The sequence below is a fragment of the Amia ocellicauda genome, chromosome 12 (assembly GCF_036373705.1).
Source record: "Amia ocellicauda isolate fAmiCal2 chromosome 12, fAmiCal2.hap1, whole genome shotgun sequence".
Classification (NCBI taxonomy): Eukaryota; Metazoa; Chordata; class Actinopteri; order Amiiformes; family Amiidae; genus Amia; species Amia ocellicauda.
The window spans coordinates 36,772,238-36,788,799 of NC_089861.1; the positions used below are offsets into that span (position 1 = coordinate 36,772,238).

At 42.0% G+C, this 16,562-nt stretch overlaps 1 protein-coding gene across 2 annotated transcripts in view; it reads left to right on the forward strand.

Moving 5' to 3' along the window:
• xrcc1 (X-ray repair complementing defective repair in Chinese hamster cells 1) overlaps positions 1-16,562 on the forward strand; it is a 145,868-nt gene that overhangs the window by 59,953 nt on the left and 69,353 nt on the right. For both annotated transcript variants that reach the window (XM_066719475.1, XM_066719476.1), the window contains exon 10: positions 4,747-4,863. In XM_066719475.1, the coding sequence (XP_066575572.1) occupies positions 4,747-4,863 (117 nt within the window). The remainder of the gene's footprint in view (positions 1-4,746; positions 4,864-16,562) is intronic.

The following is a 16,562-nucleotide window of genomic DNA, read 5'->3' on the forward strand; positions in this document are numbered from 1 at the left end:
GCCTTGGGGAAGCCAGCGAGGAGAAGTTGGGGGGTGGATGAGGAACCTCGCCATGTCACTTGATAGGTTCTGTCGTTGAGGTAGGAGGAGAACCAGGTGAGAGCAGTCCCAGAGATACCAATGTCAGCAAGGAAGGAGCAGAGGATGGAGTGCTCAATGGTGTCAGATGCTGCAGAGAAATCAAGGAGGATGAGGACTGAGGAGAGGGAGGCCATCCAAGCACAGCTGATGGAATCAGTGACTGCCAGGAGAGTAGTCTCAGTGCAGTGAGCTGTGTGGAAGCCGTATTGCAGAGGATCAAGAAGTGAGTGATGGGAAAGAAATGCAGAGAGCTGCCGATGTACAGCATACTCAAGGGTCTTTGAGAGGAATGGGAGTAGGGAGACAGGGCAGTAGTTCTGAGGAGAGGTAGGGTCAAGGGTATGTTTCTTGAGGAGTCAGATGACAGCAGCTTGTTTAAAAGCAGAGGAGAAACAGCCAGAGAGGAGTGAGGAGTTGAGGAGGGAGTAGATCAGGAGCAGTTGCTTGGAGGAGGCGAGTGGGGAGAGGGTCCAGGGCACACATTGTGGGTTCGTGACTTTGGAGGAGAGTCTGAAAGATGTGAGAATGAAGAGAAGGAAGCTTGATCGGTGGGAGACTTGGGCGGGATGGGAGAGGAGGCAGGACTGTTGAAGAGCTTGCGGATGTCTGTGATTTTGGAGGAGAAGAAGGAGGATTCAAAATCAGCAGAGAGAGAGGAAGGAGGAGGAGGGGGAGGGGGGTGAAGAGGGAGGAGAAGGTGGTGTAGAGTTTGTGGGGGTTGTTGACAGAGGATTCAAAGAGTGATTGGAATTCAGACTTCTTGGCTGAGGTGAGTGAGGAGGAGAATGTGGACAGTAGAGAGCAGTAGAGTTCGAAGGCAGCTGGGAGTTTGGACCTCTTCCAGACTGGATTGGGTTGAGCAGAGACCGAAAGAGATCCAAGGCTGAGGAGGGGAGAGATGGACAAGATGAGACGTGAGAGGACAGAGAGAATCAAGGGAGGAGGTGAGGGAGGAGAACAAAGGGTAGTTGGCACAGTTAACAGATATATGGAGGGGAAGAGAGTGAGAGCAGTGGAGGCAGAGATGGAGTGGAGATTACAGCAGAAGGTGACAGACAGAGGGAGTGGGTGGGGTGGGGAGGGAGGGGACGGAAAGGGAGAAAGAGATTAAGTGGTGGACTGAGATGTCCAGGGGTGTCACAGAGAGCGTCAAAGGGGAGTAGCCTTTATAGAAGATGAGGTCTAGCTGGTGGTCTGCCCTGTGAGTCGGGGGAGACAGGGAGAGAGAGAAGTTAAGAGTGGAGAAGGGGAAGAAATACAGCAGAGTGGGTAGGGTTGGAGAGGTTGATGTTGAAGTCTCCCAGGAAGATGGTATGCAAGGGAGGAGAGAAGAAAGACAAGTTCATCCAGGAAGGAGGCGAGTGGACCGGGAGGGTAGTAGAGAACTTGAAGGCAGAGGTGAGAGGGAGAGGTGAGTTCTACTAAGTGGAATTCAAAACTGTTAGTCGTGATAGTGGAGAGAAAGGGGAGGACAGAGAACAGTAGAGAAGGAGAGAGCAGAAGCCCTGTTCCCTTCTCCACTTGCTAAAATGGGGGAGTGGGACAGGACAAACAGAGAGGATAAGGTGGCAGGGGTGGTTGAGTTCTCAGGGGAAATCCATGTCTGGGTGAGAGCGAGAAAATCCAGAGAGTGGTGGGATGCTAAAGCGGAGATGAAGTCAGCCTTGTTGGCAGTTCCACAGACCTCCAGAGAGGGGAATGGAGGGGAGGGAGGAGGAGGGGAGAGGCAGGGAGATGAGATTAGAGGGATTAGGGGGGCAATGGCATGCAGGTGCACACCGAGAGGAAGGAAGAGAGCAGGACTGGAATTGGAGAGATAGTCATGGCTGCCTGCTGTTGTTGTGTGGTGTCTCCTCGCAGTCTGGAGTCCCACAGCTAGAGTCCCTGCCCTTTGGAATTGTGACCCTTCAGAAGGGAGCAACTGAGGGTGCTGGTGCTAACTGCTGGCGCAGAGGTCCAGGGGGCTGTTAAATACTCCACCTGTAGCTAATTAGGAGGGTACACACCTGTGTTGCGTTGAATGACACAAGGCTGTCGGGATGGCGCAATCCCTTCCAGGCAGGACTGCTAATAGCACAGTTAATGGCCGCTTTGAATGTCAATACAGACGAGGGCAGTGCCAGACATGTGCAGTTACACTGATCAATAGCTACACTGATTTCATTAGCTTTTATTTGGATTTCATGTAATGGACATACACAGAATAATCCAAATTGGTGAAGTGAAATGAAAAAATAACTTAAAACTAAAAAGTAAAAATAAAATAAATAAGATCTGGTGCAGCCAATTACCTTCAGAAGTCTCATATTTAGTTAAATAAAGTCCACTTGTGTGCAATCTAAGTGTCACATGATCTGTCACATGATCTCATTATATATACACCTGTTCTGAAAGGCCCCAGAGTCTGCAACACCAAGCAAGTGGCACCATGAAGACCACGGGGCTCTCCAAACAGGTCAGGGACAAAGTTGTGGAGAAGTACAGAATCAGGGTTGGGTTATAAAAAAAATAGCCAAAACTTTGAACATCCCACGGAGCACCATTAAATCCATTATTAAAAAATTGAAAGAATATGGCACCACAACAAACCTGCCAAGAGAGGTCCGCCCACCAAAACCCACAGACCCAGCAATGAGGCCATTAATCAGAGAGGCAACTAAGAGACCAAAGATAACCCTGAAGGAGCAAAGCTCCTGGATGCAAAGCTCCACAGTGGAGATTGGAGTATCAGTCCATAGGACCACTTTAAGCCATACACTCCACAGAGCTGGGCTTTACGGAAGAGTGGCCAGAAAAAAGTAATTGCCTAAAGAAAAAATTAAGCAAACACATTTGCTGTTCACCAAAAGGCATGTGGGAGACTCCCCAAACATATGGAAGAAGGTACTCTGGTCAGATGAGACTAAAATTTAGCTTTTTGGCCATCAAGGAAAAAGCTATGTCTGGTGCAAACCCAACACCTCTCATCACCCTGAGAACACCATCCCCACAGTGAAGCATGGTGATGGCAGCATCATGCTGTTGTGATGTTTTCCATTGGCAGGGACTGGGAAACTGGTCAGAATTGAAGGAATGATGGATTGTGCTAAATACAGGGAAATGTTTGAGGGAAACCTGTTCTCAGATTGCTAATTTAAGGTTAGAAAAGTTGTTTCCTTTTTGTATTTTGTAGCATTGGATGTTTATTTTTCTTCTTTAAAAAAAAATGTTTAATGTTTTTTTCTTTTTTTTCTTATATGGTCTCAATTCCAATCATTAACCATACAGCTGGGTGATTTTATTAAATTGAATCAACACATGATGCACCTTATCTCTCATTGTTGGAACTGAATGATGACTCCTTGGTACAAGATTCAAACTAGAGAACCGCCAGTCAAAACATTGATTCCAGGCAGGTTAGGGCTTTATTCAGCTTCTCTGACTTTGTAATCAGTACATTTTTTTTGTGAGAGGAATTACAGGAGGAAGTATCAGTTCTTGTCTTCTACTTGATTAGCAACCAGACTCACGCTAACCGGGGAAAATATAAAGTTAGAGGTCGTGGAACGTTTATCTTCAATGGGAGACCAAAACTTGCACTGTGCAGCGTGTAATATTACTCTCACCTATGATTATAACTCGCTGTTAAATCAATCGTACATGATCAAACATCAATATACCTAATGTATGTAAAAATACAATTATTTAAGACCTAATTTCAAACATTATTTTGTTCTCCTTCTCCTTTGGATTGTTCCCCTCCTACCAGTATCTTAAAAATGCCCCTTGTGTGGGTCATGTTTCTGGGGTTACACTGCACTGCAGTAGCCATTTTTTCTACCTGGTGGCACAAGACATTTCAGTCGCACCCCTTCTTTGAGAGGCGGGGACAGGCACTAGTACTGTGATATGACAAACAAACTGCCACTCAATTTAAAGTAGACAGATTCATCAATATGGCATCGTTGGTGTTAGTAAATCAATTTTGAAAAAAGTAGAAAAAAACATTAATTCCATTTCCTGCATGTTTTTGAAAGCTAAATAAATTAGGATCTGGCTAATTTTCACAAGGTAGATTGCTGTATTATAGGTAACTTTCAGTAGCAAATGATTGAGACCTGGGTCTGTAATTAAGACTCACAATCATGCCTCTACCAAGTATATTCTTGTTTTCTGGAATTTAATGCTCGTTAGGCATGAGAATTATTAGTACTTTATTGCTCAAGTGTTAAAACTGTTTAGAGTTCTGGAGCCATCATAGTGTGCAATCAAATGATAGGGTAGATATTGAATATATGGCATAGGCCTACATCTACCTTGCCCTACTGACTAGGTAGCACACCATGTCTGCAAGATGCCCACTGATAAAATCTGCCTAGTGTGGATCACTTTACTCTTGCCCTTAAGAAAACTGCTTGGGAAAGAGCAGTTCTAATTAAGGTGGTATACATCAGTGGTTCTACTTTTTTTTTTCTTTGCATTTCAGTTCTGTTGTTATTTCATTACCTGGTAACTGACAAGCTTGACAATTTGTTAAATGATAAAGCAGCCACTGATGCATATTAATCTATGATAAGAGTCACATTTTACTTTTGTCATGTTTGGCAGTTACAGATGTTTTGCAGTGAAAGTGGTGTGTGAAGGTTTGTCCCAGAATGTACATCACTTGTCTATGTGTTTCTCCAGATGTGCCTTTTCAAACACTCCCAAGTACAGCCAAGTGAAAGTGCAAGGTGGCACTATTGTGCGCAAAGAATGGATCTTGGACTGCCACAAGAGGAAACAGAAGATCTCCTTCAAACGGTAAGAGCTGTAAAGCTGCACACGTCCTCAAAGAACATGACACTAGAGACATATAGATATGAGTTTTATCTCTTTGCTACTGGTGAGTAAAAAGTGGCCAAGTACTGTGAAGGTTGGGTTTCTACATCTTAGCCCACAACCATGACTATTGTATCTTGAAAATCCATAGTAGTGATGGACAGTTCGATTATTCTTAGTGACTCGATTAATTTTATTCAGTTCAGTTTGGTGAATCGATTAATTTTGTTCATTTCGTTCACTGACACATACCAGTGCAGACTGAATTGGTATTGGTTAGATAGATTTGAAGTGGAAAGAACGAGTAGTTCACAAACTGCAAGCCACAAAAGCTAGAAAAAGTCAAAATTTTGTTGACTGGGTTAAATACAGTTAGGGTGGTCGATTTGATTTAAATAAATTAATTAATTAAAGCTGTTATTCACTTAAATGATTAGATTATGCCTTAGCTTAGATATTTGCAATACCAAAAAAACTAATGATTTCGTTTTTAGACTTTAACCCTAATAAATGTATTTTTTCACAGCAAAAACACCATGTATTGTTAATACAAGTAAAAATATTAATAACCACAACATTTATCATAGTACAAAACCCTTGCCTAATGTTTGGAAGGGATAGTTGATACATTTTTATCGATTTGTGTATACTACACCCCAATACATTGTCAAATGGTGCGAGTCCAGCGTTGGGCGAGAAACGGCACCGAAACGCAGCTCCGCGCAGCTGCTCCGAGTGTTTCGATTGGAATGTAGAGGCAGAGCGAGACAATGATCCTCCTGCATTCCACTGCCAGAGCCGCCACTATTCATACAGACTGAGCAGCGCTGAGCTCCGGCTGTGTGCTGTGTGTGTATCGGCAAAATACATTTGTAAGCGTGGACTTGATTCACAGTGTTATTAGTATTGCAACAAAAATACCAATTTATACAATACAATAAAACATTCCTACAGTATAGTAATTAAATTAGACAAGAAAGTAAAATGTAATATGTAATATTATATGCAGTGCATATTTATTTTCAGTTAAGTAGTGTGAACCGCAAACGCAAGTTCATTTTTTAAACTGATCAATAAATCGGTTTACTATTGGTCATCATTGTGTCCTGTTAAAACTGCATATCTATTGCCAGGAGAATTGCAATATGATTGCAGCACATTACTGTAATGTGATCAAGTACCAAGAAAAATAACTGCAGGCACAATGAAAGGCTGTTTTCATATACCACTAACAAAACAATTATATCAATCTTTTATAAATTCCACATTGATTGTTAATAGCTTACAATGTAATTACGAACAGTTCAGAAAATAATATTAAACACAGATACATACATTAAAAACAGCAAGAAATTCTTCCCAGAAAATAAAAATCAACCATGGAAACTTTGCATTTAATCAACACTTTATTTCAAAGTTTTCTGAAAGAAGAATAACAAACATCACATTTGTTAAAGTTAATGTAGCTCTACCTTTGTGTAATTTGACCACTTTTTGTCAAATTACAAAATAAGGAACAGCATTTCATGTCGCTCTCGTCTTCTCTCTCAACAGCCGGTCAAAAATCCTAAAATCCCTCTCACAGCTGGCATTGATGTTTGTAGCGGACTGCAGCTTACTGTACAGCTCAGCATACCTCAGCATACCGCCCATGCTCTAGGTGATCAGCTAACATCCTGCAGCACAATTTAACAAGACTTGCTAGAATTAACTCCACTACCTGCACAGTCATGCTGTCAAAGTCTGCCATTGTCTCCTCTGTAAGTTTCTGAAGGACAGGCTCCACACTCCACACAAGAACATATAAGAAAATTTACAAACGAGAGGAGGCCATTCGACCCATCGTGCTCATTTGGTGCACTTCTCACTCACTTCTACATCATTGAGCAATTTAACAATAATCTCCTCTAACACAATTCTGGCCATCTGATTACCATGCCTTCAGTTTGCGGACAAGTTCCTGATACCTGTCATTCATCTCAAGAATGTGCTCCTTCCTTCACAAAACTGTCACCATTTTACAGATGAATCCAAGTGCCCTACATCCTGCCAAGTACTGTCTAACATTTAGATTAGCAAAAACAGATTCCACCAATTTGTTTTCATGCTGAATTTCTCTCATGAATTCCAGAAAATACAGGTTAAAGTACAGGTTAAAAAAAAAAAAACAGCTGCACTGAAAAACGTTATGTTGATTCTTTTACTTTTGAATGGTACCAGTGGCACATATTCAGATTTATCCTTGCCTACCAGAAATGTCATGAATTGCACTGGTTTTCCACTTTTTTCACAGCCTCTTTCCTGCACTGCCTTGCATACAGTTCTGATAAATCTAACTAATCTAATCACAACCCCCACGTCTGCTTATGTCCTGAACCATTTCTCTGACAATATCAAATGTACACTGAGCAGAGCCTGATGCCTGTTCCCTGAGTCCTAAATGCATCCTTAAAAAAGATGCCAGCAGTGCCACACTTATTTTTGTTGTCCCATCTGTGCAGAGACTCAAATCATTGTCTGTAAGAATTCTACTCTGCAAAAAGATACATTCCTAGCTTCCAGCACCATATACAGTGAGGGAAAAAAGTATTTGATCCCCTGCTGATTTTCTACATTTGCCCACTGACAAAGAAATGATCAGTCTATAATTTTAATGGTAGGTGTATTTTAACAGTGAGAGACAGAATAACAACAAAAAAATCTAGAAAAAAGCATTTCAAAAAAGTTATAAATTGATTTGCATGTTAATGAGGGAAATAAGTATTTGACCCCTTCGACTTAGTACTTGGTGGCAAAACCCTTGTTGGAAATCACAGAGGTCAGACGTTTCTTGTAGTTGGCCACCAGGTTTGCACACATGTCAGGAGGGATTTTGTCCCACTCCTCTTTGCAGATCCTCTCCAAGTCATTAAGGTTTCGAGGCTGACGTTTGGCAACTCGGACCTTCAGCTCCCTCCACAGATTTTCTATGGGATTAAGGTCTGGAGACTGGCTAGGCCACTCCAGGACCTTTATGTGCTTCTTCTTGAGCCACTCCTTTGTTGCCTTGGCTGTGTGTTTTGGGTCATTGTCATGCTGGAATACCCATCCACGACCCATTTTCAATGCCCTGGCTGAGGGAAGGAGGTTCTCACCCAAGATTTGACGGTACATGGCCCCGTCCATCGTCCCTTTGATGCGGTGCAGTTGTCCTGTCCCCTTAGCAGAAAAACACCCCCAAAGCATAATGTTTCCACCTCCATGTTTGATGGTGGGGATGGTGTTCTTGGGGTCATAGGCAGCATTCCTCCTCCTCCAAACACGGCGAGTTGAGTTGATGCCAAAGAGCTCGATTTTGGTCTCATCTGACCACAACACTTTCACCCAGTTCTCCTCTGAATCATTCAGATGTTCATTGGCAAACTTCAGACGGGCCTGTACATGTGCTTTCTTAAGCAGGGGGGCCTTGCGGGCGCTGCAGGATTTCAGTCCGTCACGGCGTAGTGTGTTACCAATTGTTTTCTTGGTGACTATGGTCCCAGCTGCCTTGAGATCATTAACAAGATCCTCCCGTGTAGTTCTGGGCTGATTCCTCACCATTCTCATGATCATTGAAACTCCACGAGGTGAGATCTTGCATGGAGCCCCAGACCGAGAGAGACTGACAGTTATTTTGTGTTTCTTCCTTTTGCGAATAGTCGCACCAACTGTTGTCACCTTTTCACCAAGCTGCTTGGCGATGGTCTTGTAGCCCGTTCCAGCCTTGTGTAGGTCTACAATCTTGTCCCTGACATCCTTGGACAGCTCTTTGGTCTAGGCCATGGTGGAGAGTTTGGAATCTGATTGATTGATTGCTTCTGTGGACAGGTGTCTTTTATACAGGTAACGAGCTGAGATTAGGAGCACTCCCTTTAAGAAAGTGCTCCTAATCTCAGCTCATTACCTGTATAAAAGTCACCTGGGAGCCAGAAATCTTGCTGATTGATAGGGGATCAAATACTTATTTCCCTCATTAACATGCAAATCAATTTATAACTTTTTTGAAATGCGTTTTTCTGGATTTTTTTGTTGTTGTTCTGTCAGTCACTGTTAAAATACACCTACCATTAAAATTATAGACTGATCATTTCTTTGTCAGTGGGCAAACGCACAAAATCAGCAGGGGATCAAATACTTTTTTCCCTCACTGTATTTGCAGAAAGTGTCTCCTGGAAGTCTTTCTACCTGTGTACCAGCCAGTTTTTCTAAAACTACTCTAACAACCTGAGATGCCATATGCATGCTAACTGCCATATTAGCAACTAAGTCCATATACACTTCCCTTACAGCATCCATGTATCTATTTTCCACGTATGTTTGTTCTCTAACTTGTCCAACTCTCCCTTAACTTCTTCTGCCAGAACAGCACCTCTTCATTTAACTCCCTAACCTTGTCTGCCACACTTAAGCTCTGTTCACCATCCATTGCAGATTTTCTTTTATAGTAATTCAGTTTCATGGTCTCTTTTCTTTTACTATGCATCTGCTTCTGCATCTCTTCCTTTAGCACCTCAATGCTCTGCTCTAACTTAGCATTAGCCAATGCAAGCTGATCTTTCTCCTCCCTAAGTTGAAGTGCCTTTCTCTGCATTTCTTGATTTTTGTCAATTCTACGTCTAATCCTTTTATTGACATTTCTAACACTCGTCCAGGTTAAATTGTCTGCAACGGTTCTCAGTTATTTTTTTCAGTTTATTTATCTTCACCTCAGTCTCATACAACCGAACCCCCCTCTCTTTCCTCTCGGTGTCTATTCGGTCTCTTTCATGTGCCAGAGCTTTACATTCTGAGGTCAAGTCGTTCACTTTCCTCATCTCTTTTTGTATCCCGTCAACTACAGAATACACATTTTGCAAATTAAACAAATGGCCTTCCAGGCTTCCTGCACCTGCATCTGAAGGCTCGCCATCTCCCGAGTCATGCACGATTCTTTCAAATGGCAGTGTGAAACTTGGATTCAGTTTATTTTAGTCTGTATGTCATATACATTAATGCATTTTTCATCATAATATGGGCAATAATACAAATGTACACTTCAAATGAATCCCACATTCATATGAAATAACAAAAAGCATGCATTGATACTTTAAATTTAAAGAGGAAATAAGAAATACAACATTAAAATTCCAATCAAACCTGCGGGTCATCACTTATTATAGAATGGAGAGGGGAAATGGTGGTTCGTGTTTTTTTTTCTTTCACAGAAATATATATGCATATGTTGTATTTCAAACCTTGTGAATTACAGAGCCCAACAACTTTGGCTTTGGTCTGTATAAAAATTGAAAGTAGAGGGGTACGGCCACCTCATATCAGTGGCAACACAGGCATGTTATGTTCAGACTAGCAGCACTCATGTTAAAGTAAACCTATTTTTTTTTCTAACTTCCTGATTTTGGGTACAAAAAGGCTGCTAGCCTGCTATTGCTGGGGATTTAACCTATCAAATGACACCTTCATTAAGTGTGTGTGTGAAACCATCATTTGGGCTTGAGCTTTTAGAGAAGGGGAGGAACCGAAAATCTTGGTGCTGCTTTGCCCTGAGAGTCGCTGCTCCCTGTCACTCAACAGGACAAGCTGGCTTTTCACACCAGTATGGAGAGAAAAAAGCCTTCAGTTTTGACACACAGCTTTATGTTTACTGTATGTGATGTGTTTTGTATTACTAATCTATGTAGTATTTGGATCGAATGTTTCTTTTAGTTTTTCTTAATACTAATTTGAAAACGGCGCACGTAAATGCTTGTAACCTCTTCACGTAGAGCTTCTACACTCTAATACAGTAGTGACTAATATACACTACTGTTCAAGAGTTTGGGGTCACTTAGAAATGTCCTTGTTTTCCATGAAAACATACACTCACCTAAAGGATTATTAGGAACACCTGTTCAATTTCGCATTAATGCAATTATCTAACCAACCAATCACATGGCAGTTGCTTCAATGCATTTAGGGGTGTGGTCCTGGTCAAGACAATCTCCTGAACTCCAAACTGAATGTCTGAATGGGAAAGAAAGGTGATTTAAGCAATTTTGAGCGTGGCATGGTTGTTGGTGCCAGACGGGCCAGTCTGAGTTATTCACAATCTGCTCAGTTACTGGGATTTTCACGCACAACCATTTCTAGGGTTTACAAAGAATGGTGTGAAAAGGGAAAAACATCCAGTATGCGGCAGTCCTGTGGGCGAAAATGCCTTGTTCATGCTAGAGGTCAGAGGAGAATGGGCCGACTGATTCAAGCTGATAGAAGAGCAACTTTGACTGAAATAACCACTCGTTACAACCGAGGTATGCAGCAAAGCATTTGTGAAGCCACAACACGTACAACCTTGAGGCAGATGGGCTACAACAGCTGAAGACCCCACCGGGTACCAGTCATCTCCACTACAAATAGGAAAAAGAGGCTACAATTTGCACAAGCTCACCAAAATTGGACAGTTGAAGACTGGAAAAATGTTGCCTGGTCTGATGAGTCTCGATTTCTGTTGAGACATTCAGATGGTAGAGTCAGAATTTGGCGTAAACAGAATGAGAACATGGATCCATCATGCCTTGTTACCACTGTGCAGGCTGGTGGTGGTGGTGTAATGGTGTGGGGGATGTTTTCTTGGCACACTTTAGGCCCCTTAGTGCCAATTGGGCATCGTTTAAATGCCACGGCCTACCTGAGCATTGTTTCTGACCATGTCCATCCCTTTATGACCACCATGTACCCATCCTCTGATGGCTACTTCCAGCAGGATAATGCACCATGTCACAAAGGTCGAATCATTTCAAATTGGTTTCTTGAACATGACAATGAGTTCACTGTACTAAACTGGCCCCCACAGTCACCAGATCTCAACCCAATAGAGCATCTTTGGGATGTGGTGGAACGGGAGCTTCGTGCCCTGGATGTGCATCCCACAAATCTCCATCAACTGCAAGATGCTATCCTATCAATATGGGCCAACATTTGTAAAGAATGCTTTCAGCACCTTGTTGAATCAATGCCACGTAGAATTAAGACAGTTCTGAAGGCGAAAGGGGGTCAAACACAGTATTAGTATGGTGTTCCTAATAATCCTTTAGGTGAGTGTACATTAAATGAGTTTGAATAAGGAAATATAGCAAAATTACTAGGAAACATAGTCATTGACAAGGTTAGAAATAATTATTTTTAATTGAAATAATAATGATGTCCTTCGGACTTTGCTTTTTTCAAAGAATCCTCCATTTGCAACAGCTACAGCCTTGCAGACCTTTGCCATTCTAGTTGTCAATTTGTTGAGTCAATCTAAAGAGATTTCACCCCATGCTTCCTGAAGCACATCCCACAAGTTGGATAGGCTTGATGGGCACTTCTTACGTACCATAGGGTCAAGCTGCTCCCACAACAGCTCAATAGGGTTGAGATCCGGTGACTGTGCTGGCCACTCCATTATAGACAGAATACCAGCTGACTACTTCTTCCCTAATTGTTCTTGCATAGTTTGGAGTTGTGCTTTGGGTCATAGTACTGTTGTAGGAGGAAATTGGCTCCAGTGAAGTGCCGTCTACAGTGTAAGGCATGGCGTTGCAAAATGGAGTGATAGCCTTCCTTCTTCAAGACCCCTTTTACCCTGTACAAATCCACTTTACCACCACCAAAGCACCCCCAGACCATCACATTGCCTCCACCATGCTTGACAGATGGATTCAAGCACTCCTCCAGCATCTTTTCATTTGGTCTGCCTCTCACGAATGTTCTTCTTTGTGATCTGAACACCTCAAACTTAGATTCGTCTGTCCATAACACTTTTTTCAAATCTTCCTCTTTCCAGTGTCTGTGTTCTTTTGCCCATCTTAATCTTTTCTTTTTATTGGCCAGTCTGAGATATGGCTTTTTCTTTGCAACTCTACCTAGAAGGCCAGCATCCCGGAATGGCCTCTTCACTGTTGACGTTAAGACTGGTGGTGTGGGTACTATTTAATGAAGCTGCCAGTTGAGGACCTGTGAGGCGTCTGTTTCTCAAACTAGACACTCGAATGTATTTGTCCTCTTGCTCAGTTGTGCACTGCGGCCTCCCACTCCTCTTTCTATTATGGTTAGAGCCAGTTTGCGCTGTTGTGTGAAGGGAGTAGTGCACAGCGTTGTATGAGATCTTCAGTTTCTTAGAAATTTCTCGAATGGCATAGCCTTAATTTCTCAGAACATGAATAGACTGACGAGTTTCAGAATAAAGATCTTTGTTTCTGGCCATTTTGAGCATGTAATCGAACCCTCAATTGCTGATGCTCCAGATACTCAACTAGTCTAAGAAGGCCAGTTTTATTGCTAATTTAATCAGCACAACAGTTTTAATCTGTGCTAACATAATTGCAAAAGGGTTTTCTAATGATCAATTAGCCTTTTAAAATGATAAACTTGGATTAGCAAACGCAACTTGCCATTGGAACACAGGACTGATGGTTGATGATAATGGGCCTCTGTACGCCTATGTAGATATTCCATTACAAATCAGCCATTTTCATTTACAATAGTCATTTACAACATTAACAGTGTCTACACTGTATTTCTGATCAATTTGACGTTATTTTAATTGGACACAAAATGTGCTTTTCTTTCGAAAACAAGGACATTGTGACCCCAAACTTTTGAACGGTAGTGTATATTTAGAGTCCTGGAGATAACAACAAAACATTAACATAATTAAGCCAACACGATTAATCTAATTAAATTGAATATTTTTTTTAAAACATTGCTAAATACATTTCTTACGCATAGGTGTATCTCAGTGATTATTAATATTAGTCATTTTGTTGATTTTACTCAAGATTACACTGTATATAATGTGTGTGTATTACTATTACAGTTCGTATTTCAGAAAATGAGATCACACGTTTATGCAATAATACATATATACACCAATCAGCCATAACATTATGACCCCCCTTTTGCCGCCAAAACAGCCCTGACCCGACGAGGCATGGACTCCACTAGACCTCTGAAGGTGTGTTGTGGTATCTGGCACCAAGACGTTAGCAGCAGATCCTTTAAGTCCTGTAAATTGTGAGGTGGGGCCTCCATGGATGGGACTTGTTTCTCCAGCACATCCCACAGATGCTCGATTGGATTGAGATCTGGGGAATTTGGAGGCCAAGTCAACACCTTGAACTCGTGATTCATCAGACCAGGCCACCTTCTTCCATTGCTCCATGGTCCAGTTCTGATGCTCACATGCCCATTGTAGGTGCTTTCGGCAGTGGACAGGGGTCAGCATGGGCAACCTGACTGGTCTGCGGCTACGCAGCCCCATATTCAACAAACTGAAATGCACTGTGTATTCTGACACTTTTCTATCAGAACCAGTATTAACTTTTTCAGCAATTTGAGCTACAGTAGCTCGTCTGTTGGATCGAACCACATGGGCCAGCCTTCGCTCCCCACATGCATCAATGAGCCTTGGCCGCCCATGACCCTGTTGCCAGTTCACCGCTTTTCCTTCCTTGGACCACTTTTGATAGGTACTGACCACTGCAGACCGGGAACAACCCATAAGAGCTGCAGTTTTGGAGATACTCTGACCCACTTGTCTAACCATCACAATTTGGCCCTTGTCGCTCAGATCCTTACGCTTGCCCATTTTTCCTGCTTCTAACGCATCAACTTTGAGGACAAAATGTTCACTTGCTGCCTAATATATCCCACCCACTGACAGGTGCCATGATAATGAGATTGTGTTATTCTGTGGTCATAATGTTATGGCTGATCTGTGTATATAATAATACATAAACGTGTGATCTAATTTTCTGACAGCATGAAACAGCACTCTATACTCGGTCTGGATGATGTACCTGATGCCATTTTGGCTCATGTAGAGTTATTTCTTATGCACTAAGCCGGAAGGAATTTGTAACCAGCATGGCACATACTGTCTTCAGTTTCATAGCACTCAACGAGTTGTTAGGATGAATGAATCAGCCAGACTCTAGAGTCAATGAATCATTGAACGCTGTCGATAGGCTGGTAACCCGACTCCTGAGCACCACGCATGGTGAATCAAAAGAACTCATTCAATGGGGACACTGATCCGATTCCCATCATTCATCAAAATAATTTGTTCAAAAAGAATGAATCGTTTGCGAACTACACATCACTACTCCACAGTATTATCAGTGACTGCTGTATCAATCTACCCTACAATGCTCTAACTCTAGTCATTGCACTGTGTACTTGCAGAGTAGAAAGAAGGGAATGGCTATGACTATGATAGTGCATTCTTTACAAAACTTTTCACTTTGTGTTCTGATGTCTATTTTTGTGTGTTTTAATTTTAATAAAAAATGTTAATGGAAGATAGTTAAAAAAGAAATGGAAGGATGTATACCAATGATGCTGTCTATAAGAATATAAATGGGCGACTTATTTTGATGGGTATCAATCGCTCCCTAACCAAGTTAAAAGGAAAATAATACTAATTATTTTTGTAATAAAAAAACATCTCTGAGCAACAGAGCAGAGATAAACCCACCACAGCTGTTGGATTGCATGGGACATATAGAACTGCAGCCCGGAGTAAAGCACTGAAGACACTGACACATTTGACATACTATATTATGTCACAGAGCCTACAGTGGGTCCGATATTCAAGCTTCGCACAATTCCCTTGCAAAATGTGTACCTCACAAAACAAGAAATGATTTGCCGAAAAAGAGAGAGATTCTAATATGGCTCAAAGTCCTTGCACAACTATGGAATATAGCATGTGTCTTACAAATCTGCTTACACCTCGCAAAACCGCCTGTGCACTCCACAGTAGGCTGTTATTCCCACTGTTTGAGCCAGCTTTGCACGGTGATAGGTTGAATGTGCTCCGTAAATATTGATATATTCAGTTGAATTAGGGCTTTCACGCAATTCAAATTCTATTGTGCTATGTGAATGTTTAATGTCAGCCTTAGAATACATTTGCATTATATGTTATCAAGTACAAGGTCATTAACATATGCTAATAGAGCCACAGCATTAAAGGAACAGGACTTTGCAGGTGGATGAAAGAAGATGGTGTGCAGAGGCGAGTGTCATGTATCCGCACTTGTTTCATTTTAAACCTTTTATTATTTGTACATATATTAGAGAACGGCATTAACAATTACATGTGTGCTTCCCAGCACATATGTATGTGGGCGGGGGGCTCATGATGCGTACATCTGGCATCAGTCCAGACTGTGCAGTGGATTTGAGTCTGTACTCATCCCAATGACTATGATTCGTCTTGCAATATGTTTAGCAGCATCAAGTGCCACACCATATGTGTGCAGATGGTTCTCCAGAGTTGGGAAAGCAGAGACATTGCCTACCTTGATATTATTAACAAAAAGCTGCAGCTTTTTCTTCATAGCATCTCAGACACATCAAAAATTGTGAGAACCCCTGCAGTCTCATATTCAGCTCATTCAAACATGAGAATATATCAGCCAGGAAGGCTAATTTTACCAGCCACACTGGATCATCAAATAGACTTGCCAAAGGAGATTTCTAGTCATGCAGAAACATCTGTACCTCGGAGTGCAGTTCAGAGAGCCTCGTGAGTCTCTGCCCCTTGATAACCATCTCACTTCAGTATGCAGCAAAAGCTGCACATGTTTACTGCCCATTTAATTACAAAGCACACTGAACAGACTTGAATGAATTGGTTGGAT